Consider the following 12,320-nt stretch of genomic DNA (forward strand, 5'->3'; position numbering starts at 1 on the left):
TTTCGTTTTTCTTCATAGCAACTGCCATGATATTAAATACTCATTTGCTTATTGTTCATTCCTCACGCTAGGAGCTCTATGAGGCCAGGGACTTTACACTACAATATCCCCAGCACGTAGAACAGTAATTGGCATATTGTAGGTGTTTAACACATATTTGTGGAACCAACAACTAAAGAAGTCTTGCATTTACAACTACACTAGGCTTCTTGATAACAGGGATTACATGCCCCTTAGGATAAGAACAAATTCTATTTATAGCAGATATTTACTAAGTACAGTCAATAAATAATGGAAACACAGTAATTAGGAGCCAGTAGTCTTTACTTTAAATATCTGTACATTTTAGAAATCATTTTTTTCTGATTCTGTGTGAGATAGCTGGTACAGATATAACCATGTACATTTTATTTCACTCTACTCCCACTAAGGTTATATGAGGAACAGGGGAGAAGGTTGGAACAGTTGTTCCAGATTGAAAAGTGTCAACAGACATAACCATGCATGAACATATTACTAAATTCAGATGGATTGAAAAGGAAAACAAGCTTTAATATAGCTTTCAGATTTAGGTGAGAGGTACAGAAATGATGCAGAATGGTGATCAGAATTGCTCGCAAGGTACCTGATTACTTTCTCTTCAGGGTTTGGAAACGCTCAGGTTGCTCTCACTAGAGAAAAGCTGAAAGCCTGGAAGGGAACAGCCAGCAGGAGAGGAAAGCTGCCTACGCTAGCTTTTGAGCCAGGGTGCTATAAACTAACCACTTACTTCATTTTGAGGCGATTAGGAGAAAATATAAGATAAACTAGAATACAAAACCAGGGTTAAACAGTGATTGATAATAAAAGTTAGTACAAAGTATTAATTATTTCATGTATTATGCTGAATGTATTTTGTAAAGTCCTCCATTAAATATACACAGAGAAAAAGAATGAAAAGAAATAAAAAATAACAGTGGTACTGAAATCACAATATATAAACAGTTTTGAACTCTGTTTTCTTCATTTCTTACTGCATTGGAAGAATGTGCCCCTAACAGTAAAGATTTGGATCTGTTATTAAGGGAGAATAAGGGAAACTGTCTATGATCTGCCAGGCTAAAATTCATCATTTAACACGGTATAACATTCAATACCTGAAAGAGTTGCATGTTGAAGGCCCTAGACAAGAGGCTATTTATTTCGCATTAGATACATTCATTGTAATTAAGTTCTATTGTCTAAAACTGAGTGACAGTATCTTGACAGAACCTCATGATCTTAATACCTAGGTTCTATATAGGCATGATTAACTGAGAAGAGAGCCAGAATACATTTAAACTAAGAACAGATATACATGATCATTATTAACTAGTCTTACTAAGTACTTTACTTGATTGTATAATACATATAACTTTTAAAAACTAAAGTTAAGATCTACCTGTTGCAAAGATGGTCCTTTCTTCCATAGCTCTCTCCCTAAAAATTTAAAGAGAGAAAAAGAGAAACACAGAAACAGCAGGTTAATTTGGGTAGGTATGCATTCCCTAACTATACAATTGAGTGAATATCAAATAAATAAATTTTAAAGTTTCTTCTAAAGCTTACTACTTTTTAGTTTTATTTCCAAAACTTACACTTAAAACAAAAGGAAAATGGGGGGAAATGGGCATTTATTGAATCCTTAAAATCTGTACCCCCATAATATGCCGAAATAAAAAATAATTTAAAAAAAGAAAAAAAAAAGGAAAATATCATTTTTGCCTACCAAATTAGCAAATTTTTTATAACAATATTCAGGTAGATAATATTCAATGTTAGGGAGGAAAGGCAGGTAAAGAAAATGGGAAATTTAAAACACTCCTAAATTGCAAGGCAATTTATCAATATACACCAAAGTCTTAAAGAAATGTGCATGCCCTGAAAACCAGTGATTCAATTTCTAGGAATTGATCCTAAGTGGTAACAAAAATATGCTAAAATATTTATGTGTAAGTACAGTTATATTTTAATATCAGTGAAAAACTATAAATAACTTAAACACCACCTATAGAAAACTGCTTCATTAAATGAAATTCAAATAAATTGAATTTTATGCATCAATAAAAATCACACTATAGAAAAAACATTTACTTATGAGAGAAAAGCCTTCAAAATACATCACATAAAAAAGGAAGCTACAACTCAGTATTATAGGGGACCTCAATTTTATGCATAGGGAAAAGTCTGGAAGGATATTCTTCAAAATGTTAAGAGAGGCTCCTCAGCAGTAGGATGAGTGACTAACTTTATTCATTGTGCTTTTCTGTATTTTACAATTTTTCCTTATTCACCATAGAAAAATACTTGGAATAGCCATTTGATAAATATCAATTGAATATTTCATGTTTAAATAATTCTTTCTTTAAAACTTTGTAAGTATCAAATTTAGAACCTTCACCCCTCTTCATAAAAATCAATTAGTAAAACACTTGAACTGACTCTTCCTCTTCAGTTCTTAAATTATTCCACAGTATATTAGCATTCATTAGTATTGATAAAACTAGACAATACATGGAACACACTGCCTCAAAACAAGTGACTATAATGTAAGTTAGGAAATTCATGGAATAGAAGGAGATGAACCAATACTGTTTAACAGTGAGGAATGTTTTGCTTCTCACAAACTGTAGTTCTACTAAGTTTTTAAAAAACTGTTCTTTATTAGCGTGAACTTTTCTAGTTATAGAAAACTGCTGATACCTTTGTTGGTATTTTCCGAAGCAGTCTTCAACAAGGTTAGAATGTCCAAGTTGTCACCAATTCTTGCATAGTAAGAACTATCATGGCCAAGGGCATCCAGCAAGTTTACATCAGCACCATTTTTAATTAAGACTTCTACTGCATCTCTGCAACCATACTCACAACCCAGCATGAGAGCAGTTCTAAAACAGAAAAAGAAAGACTAAAAAAGACTTTGAGAAAAATCCAAGGAAATATTTCAGAAATATTCTGTCAGATGTCAGAGATCCCCTACTTAAAGAATAGATACTACTTTTAGATAGATAGATATGTTCTAGATACATATTTTACTTTATACTATCTTATATTTTAACTTCATTGCATTTATAAAAAGATTTGCTTTGTGTCTTAGGTTGCAAAGCTAAATTCTTTTATCATCTCATATACTTTAATTACTTCGACTAAACTAAAATTTATTCCACTTCAATATCCTACAGGTAAATAATCTCTACAAAAATCTTCCATAACTGATATTGTCACCCCATCTGCTCAAAACCAAACTATTCAAGTCTCTTCACGAACTCAATCACATCATGTAAACCTCCCCTATAAATCTCTTCTCCTCCCAGAGAAGAATCAGCTTCCATTCCTGGTGTTCTTGCTTCTTCTACCTGAAGACTTTTACATCTTCAGACTTCATTTAAGTTTCCTCCAATAAACTTTCCTCAACTAACCCCATGCAACATGGACCACTGCTTTATTCTGCTGTGGTGGAACCAAGAGCACTTAAACATTTCACAGTATATTAGCAAATAGTAATCAGACAACAAAACAATTAAACTATCTTAGAAATTTACAAGGACCCCAGAGATTATCTTTTCTAATGCTCTACTTATACTGGTGAGGGAACCAACACCTAATGAAATGAAATGACTCATTCTATACCTAACTATGTCTTCAACTGTGAACACTGGATTTCATAAGGAAACTGATGCTTACCTGTACTCTGCTATGTATGCTCTGTTTCTTATATCCCTACCTCATTTCCTAACTCCCTGTAGTTGCTGTACACAGTAGGCATTAACAACATTTTCATTATTAGGTTAAAAAAAATGCTACAGATAAAACAGGAAAAAAATGAGAAGAGTACAGAGTGTCAGAAACTAAGGTTATAAATTATTTTTAAAACCATCTGCTATCTAGTCTATATGATCTATACTACCCTACCTCATCGGCTTTTTGTGAAAATCCAATGAAAAAATATAGACAAAAGTTCTTCAAAAAATATAAGAACTATAAAAATATAAGGTATTACATACACATGGATCAACTAAGACAATCCCTCTGTGATCCTAAATTTAATTTTAAAATCAAATTTCCTTAGTCATGCTTGGAATCAGATTATAATATCTACAAAAACAAAATAATATAAAAAAGCCACTTTCTTAACCACATTAATGATTTAATTGCTTAAGAATTTCTTCCTTTGAGATATCTGAAAAATAAACAGAGCTATAAAATATGACAACTAAAGACTATTTTTTGTACTTATCTACTTGCAATGAACATGAACTACCAACCATAGGATACATGTTTAGAAGAATAAAATTAAGTCAAAAGAAATAACAATTGTACTAGTAATTATCTATAAAGTACCAGAAATTTTAGTTTATTATAATACTTCAACTAATAGAGATGTATTTCAGATGCTTTGTGACCATAAACATCAGAATTTTAATACTGCAAACCCCATGATACACTAGTCCTAGATAAGGGGCAGGGAAAATTTTGGATAGAAATTATTAGAGCATACCAACGAAAATAATATCAAATACAGAAGCAAAAATAAATGAAGGGAATCTTGGGGTACAGAAATGGGCTTAGTTCAGAGGAGACAGCACTGTGCCCTGGCAGGGTAAGGAGAGAAAAACACCTCAAGAAAAATCTATACTGAAACATGTCAGGCTCTAAGACACCAAAGAAATAATTTATTCTCAAAAGATTCACTGATGTAGAAGTAGACTATAGAAGTTTTTTATTCTTCTACTTTATATCGTATTTGCACCCATTTCATTAAAGCTTAAAATAACTGGGATACAATTCCTCTTTCCTTTAGTTCTTTGATACAAACATAGGCCAATCACTGTTTTTATTCAGCATTTACCTCATCGTCTTTCCCTATCTCCCTCTCCTTCCTTCTTCAGCAGACTCTGAAGAAAAATGAGAGGTGGATGCTAATTCCAAGGGAGCAAGCCAAGGAAGGGGAGGAGCAAGGGGGAAGAAAAAGCCAAGTCACAGCACAGAGGTGCTGCTGTGACTTGGCCTTGCCATCCCTGACATCCAGCTGGTATCTGGGGAGCCATGAGAAAACAATTACCTGTTTTGTTTGTCTCTGGAATTAACATCCGCTCCTCTATCTATCAGCAGTTGACATATTGTTGGCCTACACATCTGAGTAGCCAGAACAAGTGGAGTCCGCCCATCCTAAGCAACAGGAAAAATAAAACAGCATTAAGACAACGAATCTCCCAAGACATAAAACTTAAAAATACATGGGTTGAAATGAGAACAAACATAAACTGACTTACTACATCTTTGGCATTCACAGAGGCCCCATGGTCGCAAAGCAGCTGTATGCTAGAAGGACAGTCTGCCATCGCTTTAAGGAACAAAGGAAAATGATAAATGGTGAACATCTGTTGGTAAGACACATGGTGTTTTTCTAGGTCCATGTAAGGTATAAATTATTTAATTTCTAAACTACCAACGTTCGCATCCTTCACTCTTAGCCTAGCATTATAAGCATCATTTTTCTATCTGAAAATGAATTAGACAAGATCATTTTATAAATATTTTATAATTTATTAGGATCAAGGAATATTGTCAACTTTGTAAAAGACAAGATGATACCACTATATTAAGGGTAAGCATAGATAAATCAAACTTAAATTTTGTACTTACAGTATATTTTTAACATGGCTATAATTGATCCTTAAAGTGTTAGCTCAGGTTTTTTAAAGAATCATATTCATTTTTTATAAAATATCCACAGTAAATAAAGTATGAATCATACAATTAATATTTCCTTATAAAACAGATTGCAATGTCTATTCTTAATGATGCAAAGTGGTGTTATTTTGCTAAAAATTATAAAATCACATTATGTTTCATTGACCAATGCTAAAGTTGATATTTATATCAGGAAAAAATTATTGTCAAATTCATAAAATAGGATTGTGTTTACAAGTCTTATGAGTTGATAAAAATTATCAGCACAAAATTTTGTTTTCTTGGTGACATTCAACAGAATTAAACCAAATATGTATAAGAAAACCAAGCAAATTTTCATTGTTCATGTCTCCAATCCAGCAAATGCTTTATATAAAAATATATAATCAATGGTAATAAAAAGATAAACTGAACCTGATTATATTAATTCAGGAATTATAAAATTAACAACCATTCAGGTCTAATTATTGAGAATGAAAAAATGTAACACATAATGATTTCCAGAATTATAACACATTGAACACGAAAAGTCAGTATTAAAGGTACTGGATGATAGTGAATATTAGCTGTTCACCAAACTCTGATTGTCCTCTCGTCCATGGTCACATGGTGACTCACCTAGAGACCACATTTCCCAATCTCCCTTGCAGCGAGGTTTGGCCATGTGACCTATATCTACTTCTGAATCTAGACAGACCTGGTTATAAAACATAAGACTGGTTATGTATTCCTCTATAATCTTTTCCCTTCCTTTGAACAGGAATACAGAGGTGCCTGCTACCAACTTTAGCCTCAATGTTGAATAGATGGTAGAACTGTAAAGTGGAAGAAATCTGGGTCCCTGAATGATCCCATGGAGCAGAGGCAGCCAATCCAAACATGAGGACTGTGACATGAAAGAAATAAATTCTGTACTTTTTTTAAGCCAATGGTATTTTATGGTCTCTTTGTTACAGCACCCTAGTCTTAGCCCTAAGACAAAAATTGCTATAAGTGGGGTGTTGCTGTAACAAATACCTAAAATATACTGTACTGGTTTAGTGGTTGGGTAGCAGATAAGTGAACAAATGTATGTTGGGATAGTGAATAAACATTTACTATTCTATACAAAAATAAGAGAAGAAAATACATTGTGTGAGAAATTAAACTATCGTAAAAGAATATAAAATGCCAAAAGAAAACTGAAAAAAGCCTAAGGTATAAAAATTTCAAGAAAATTTGAAATATAATACATCTTTAAAGTGGACCATTTTAATCTACTCATATAATCTATATACATGCTTTCTTTCCTTTGGTTTCCTAGTAAACTGTAGGAACATCAGACTTAGAAGAGTCAGGCGAACAGTCAGGCTATCTTACACCAAAAATACTTAAACACATAACTTTTTTCAAAGTACTTTAAGACACCTTTAAGAACAATGCAGATAAATTTAAACACACAAGTATGATTAATAAAATCTGTGAAATTATTAGTATAATTTTTTTTAAATATAGCACATAACAGTGATATGAAATTCAGAGTTCATATTTATATCATGAAAAATTATTGTCAAATTCACAAAATTGGATTTTGTTTACTATGCCCATAAATTTGTGGACATCTCTAAATGAAAACAACTACTACCACCATTAATTAAGAAATTAATATATGCCAGATACTATTTATGATTTAATTATAATTACTTACTACAGCAATAATTATTAACTTCATTTTGCAAATGAGAAAAATTAGGTTCAGACATGTTAATTAGGTAAACACAGTTTTTAAGAAAGAGAGGTATCTTCTTCCTTCCCATTTCTCCTACCAATTTCCAAACATAAACATACACACACGCAGTGCTCAGAACTCCTTGAGAACAGGATTATGGTTAATTCATCTTTGTACCTTTATTACAGTATCTAGAAAATTGGGCTGTAAATATTGGCTGAATATTTTTAAGCTATAAAATCTAAAAATTAAATTTGAGTATACAAAACCTTTTCAATATTCTTTATTTATTCACAAATTATACAAATACACAACATGTTAAAACCCTGAAATTAATTTAAATGACTAGACATTTTTACAAATATTTGTTTGCATCCAAGAGAGACATTTGTTTACCTGCATCATGAAGTGCAGTTCTTCCCTGCAGGTCCACATGTTCAGTGGGACAATTATACTGTTAAAACACAGAAAGTTAGTAACATAGGAGAGTTTTATTTTAAAATTAAATATCCAGACTCAAATGAACAGCTGTTATTTAATCTTAAAATATTCCACTTATTAAAGAAACTAAAGACTACTGGACAATCCACTAAATATTTTGACATGAAATAAGCATAACATTATATAACTAAATTAATAGTATTTCACCAAACAGGAAACATATGGTACATTACAATGGCATGGGATATAGAAAAAATACGTATTGTTTGGGTTCTTTTCAGCAAGAATTAAAGCAAACTACTTAATCAGAAAAACAAGGGACTTGTTAAAAACTTAGCAAAAATGTTAATAGAAATGTATGACTAGAGCCTTTGATTGAAACCTTAATTCAGCCAACTAGGTCACAGAATTCTGTGGTTGCGTGATTAAGTTTTACTAATGATGTTAATATTATGCAGTCTATGTTATCTATGTTTGTAAAGAATTATATAGGTCCTATGTTGTATCACTTTATCTGTCACATTCTAAACAACAGAAAATTCCAATCCCTGGCTAATGTCAACAGGAAGGTCAACTCTTTGTTATTTATTTTTAATACACTGAGTTATGCAATTTACTTCCCTCAGACTTTTTGCTCTTTATTGTTCACATTCCTTCACAAACGAAGGAAAAAATATGCAAGCTAATAGTCAAACCTGGTCTACCATTTTCTTTGACCTCAAATTCCAAAAAAAATTTAAAAACAACATCTATTATTTCCAGTCAAAATAATAAAGCTAAAGTATTAAACACTTCTACTACCTGCAGAAGTTTTTGTAGGCATAATGCATGTCCATACTTAGCAGCCAGGTGAAGAGCATTTCTCCCTATAAAAGAAATGATGTAAAATATATGTGAAGGATTATTTTCTTCATACATGAATTTTCATAGAAATGTTATCCTTTTTTCAAAAATTAGTTGACAGGATACTTAATTTATAAGCATGTTTTCTGTTTCTAAGATGTTTCACCTAGTAAGATATTTTAAGAGAGACAATGTATATCAAAACAATTAAGGTGGAAAAAAAATTAATCATACAAATTCATAACAAGCAGGAACTTTTATCATATTCACCACTGCATCCCCAGAACCTAGAGCAGTACCTGATACAAGGAGGTAATTATACACTGGCATAGTGGAGAGGGGAGTAGAGAAAAAGAGAACATGGAGAGAGGGAAAGAAGTACCTAGATTTCAGATAACATTTCCACATAGGCAGTGTGGACACTGAAAATGGAGAAGGAAGTTAAGTCATAGAAAGAGTATTCCCTAACTAATTTTTATACTTCAGGTAAAATTCAAAGTTATAAAATTGTATCTCTGAAAACCAGACTTGTTCAAATACATTGTGTTAAAATGTGCAATTTTAAAGGAAATGCCAAAGGTGGTAGGGAGGAGAGGTTACCAGATAATCTGAAAGCTTAACCCTGAATACTGGAAAAGTAAACTTGTAGAAACCTCCTACCTCCAAACACTATCTTTGCTAACTATCTTTCTTTACACATACATCTTCTCTTGGATGGTGAAAGATACAAGGGTTTCACCAGTTTATTCCAACTTCTAATCTTTAATGCTCTTAATTTCCTTCTAATCTCTCAAACTTACTAAAGCATAATTTGAATTCACAAGTAGACCTTCCTGCTAGAAAATAAGCAATTTATGTTTTGTTCATCTTGTAAAGATAAATAAATTGGCTTTAAACTCTCATTCGGTTTTATATGAGTTTAGATAAGCGGGTAAGTTTTCCTGGGTCTGACCCCTTCTGTGTAGCTGACTAACCAGGTTCCAAAACAAAACACAGTGAGGCCCAGTCTTTCAACAGGTAGAAGTACAAACATATTCCACTACACTCAAATACCCTCTACTTACAAATAAGTCACATCATTTCAAATATCAATTTGCAACTGTTCACTGACAAGTGTCTTAGAAACATTTCACATTGTGAAAAGTGACTAAAATAACTAGTGTTTACATGTGAAGTGAGAGAGCACGGTAACGGTGGGGTTAGGCACAGTGGTCGACAGTCCCTAGTGTTCAATAAAATGCTACACAGAAACTTGGTTACGTCACAATGTCAGGTAAGGGCTAAGAAAATATCAAATCCAACCACTTGAGATATGGTAGCATAAAATCAAGGAAACATCAGATCTAAAGCATATCAACATAAATTACAACAAAGGTGCATACCTGGTAAGACCTAAGTAACAAATACCTCAAAACTGCACAAACTTGAAATCTGGTCATTTTAAATATACTTTTGTATTAAAAAGAAATTAAAATAATATATACAAAGATTTATGACCAAATATTTATCAAATATCCACATTTGGATTATAAAGACACTGTAGCAAGTAATAAAAGGTCCTTGTCCTCAAGAAAGGACAACTCTACGGACAAACGTATCAAATGAAAAGATAACTAAATAACAGCAAAAACAAAAGACAAGAAGAGTTAAGCAGGGTATGTTGGGATGCAATATATGGAATAATGTCTGCTAAGCTTGGGAAAGCATTTGAGTTTAATCTGCACTGAAGGAAGGAGGGCAAAAGTCACTAGATTAGCCAGTAGGCAAAACATCCAGAGCAGAAAGAACACAGACAAAAATAAGAAAGATATTTTTTTGAATTGGAATCAGCACAGTAAATAATAAAGTCTTCAGAATTTTGAAAAGGTATAGTCAGTCCAAAATTTCTTAAAGTAAATATTCTTCTACATGAATGGAAAGCACATATAAGCAATAAACACATCTCTTTGTTTATTCAAAGGTGACAGATAAATTGAATTTGGTCTTCAATTTAGAATTTGATGTATCTTTAGGTAAAGATTTTCCTCACTAACTCAACTGTGATCTCTCCTTCCCTTTCATTTCTAAACACAATGCTGGGTAACAGTATGTATTTGTTTGCCCATACATGGAGTCATGTGGTAAAAACTTGTAAAGAAAAATCTCTATTGTAGGTCAACTCCTATATTTAGTTAAATAAACAAAGTAGAACTGCAGAGAACGAAGCTGTCAAGAATCCCACAAATGCAAGAATGTGCATCCCAAAGAACAGAAAACTAGCACGCTCACTGATGAAAAGCGACAGCTACATTCAAATACTTAAACATCTACCTTTGATGTGCAGACAAACTTATGCTGTAAAATTTTAAAGGACAGACATAGGTACGAGTAAGTGTAAGCAGAAGACCAAGTAACAAACAGATTTCAACCGACTATAAAAAATATTTTTTTATAAATATAGCTAACCAAACACAGAATGGTGTCCTTGTGAGGAATAATGGTTAAGAATATAGATTCTGGAGGGGGGAGGGGGGGTGGGTATATATATATATACATAGTGAGTGTGATATACACCATCTGGGGGATGGACACTCTTAAAACTCTGAATCGAGGTGGGAGGGGAGACAAGGGCAATGTATGTAACCTTAATGTTTGTACCCCCATATTATGCTGAAATAAAAAAAAGTATAGGCTGGGCGCGATGGCTCACGCCTGTAATCCTAGCACGCTGGGAGGCTGAGGAGGGCGGATTGCTCGAGGCCAGGAGTTCGAAACCAGCCTGAGCAAGAGTGAGACCCCGTCTCTACTATAAATACAAAGAAATTAATTGGCCAACTAATATATATAGAAAAAATCAGCCAGGCATGGTGGCGCATGCCTGTAGTCCCAGCTGAGGCAGCAGGATTGCTTGAGCCCAGGAGTTTGAGGTTGCTGTGAGCTAGGCTGATGCCACGACACTCACTCTACTCTGGGAAACGAAGTGAGACTCTGTCTAAAAAAAATAAAAATAAAAAGTATAGAAAAAAAGAATATAGATTCTGACTGCAACTCATCTACTGAAGGGCCTTGGGCAAGATACTTAACAGCTCAGTACCTCACAACCTCACTGGGTTCATGTGAGATAAAATGAGTTAATATGGGGGGTGGGCCAAGATGGCCAACTAGAGACATCACTTGTCGGATAGTCCCAGCTGAAAGGTAGAATACTGGACTGAGGAAGTGGAAAGCAGTTGCAGCTCAGGTGTGGATCACAAGGAGAGACAAAAGAGACATCTGAGGACCCAACCAAGAAAAACTGTAAAAGTAAGAAAACAGAGAACAGAAAACAGTGGCACAGACCAAACCCAGAGAGCCTCACAGCCCAGTAAAAGGATAAGGGCGGCTTCCCCTACCCCATCCATCTAGGTATTGTCAGTGAACAGTGGGACATAAATCATATTTTGTAGGCACCTCCACCCTCCATGAGCCCAGGCACGGCAGCTAAATAGGAATAGTGGGGTGAACCAGTGAACCCCAGGACTTCGGATATTCAAAAGGGACTCCACGGGAGAATATCACTAGAGACCGGAGTGCTGGCTTTCCTACAGCTAGATACTTCTTCCTCTGCACCTCCTCCAATCACAGCATCAGAGAGAGTAAG

At 33.7% G+C, this 12,320-nt stretch overlaps 1 protein-coding gene across 2 annotated transcripts in view; it reads right to left on the bottom strand.

The window, feature by feature from the left end:
- UACA (uveal autoantigen with coiled-coil domains and ankyrin repeats) overlaps window positions 1-12,320 on the bottom strand; it is a 96,885-nt gene that overhangs the window by 22,534 nt on the left and 62,031 nt on the right. For both annotated transcript variants that reach the window (XM_012768314.3, XM_012768315.3), the window contains exons 4-9: window positions 8,660-8,724; window positions 7,814-7,871; window positions 5,289-5,359; window positions 5,078-5,184; window positions 2,722-2,903; window positions 1,421-1,458 (exon numbers count right to left, since the gene is read on the bottom strand). In XM_012768314.3, coding sequence (XP_012623768.1) covers window positions 1,421-1,458; window positions 2,722-2,903; window positions 5,078-5,184; window positions 5,289-5,359; window positions 7,814-7,871; window positions 8,660-8,724 — 521 coding nt within the window. The remainder of the gene's footprint in view (window positions 1-1,420; window positions 1,459-2,721; window positions 2,904-5,077; window positions 5,185-5,288; window positions 5,360-7,813; window positions 7,872-8,659; window positions 8,725-12,320) is intronic.

The sequence above is a fragment of the Microcebus murinus genome, chromosome 6, assembly GCF_040939455.1.
Source record: "Microcebus murinus isolate Inina chromosome 6, M.murinus_Inina_mat1.0, whole genome shotgun sequence".
Lineage (NCBI taxonomy): Eukaryota > Metazoa > Chordata > Mammalia > Primates > Cheirogaleidae > Microcebus > Microcebus murinus.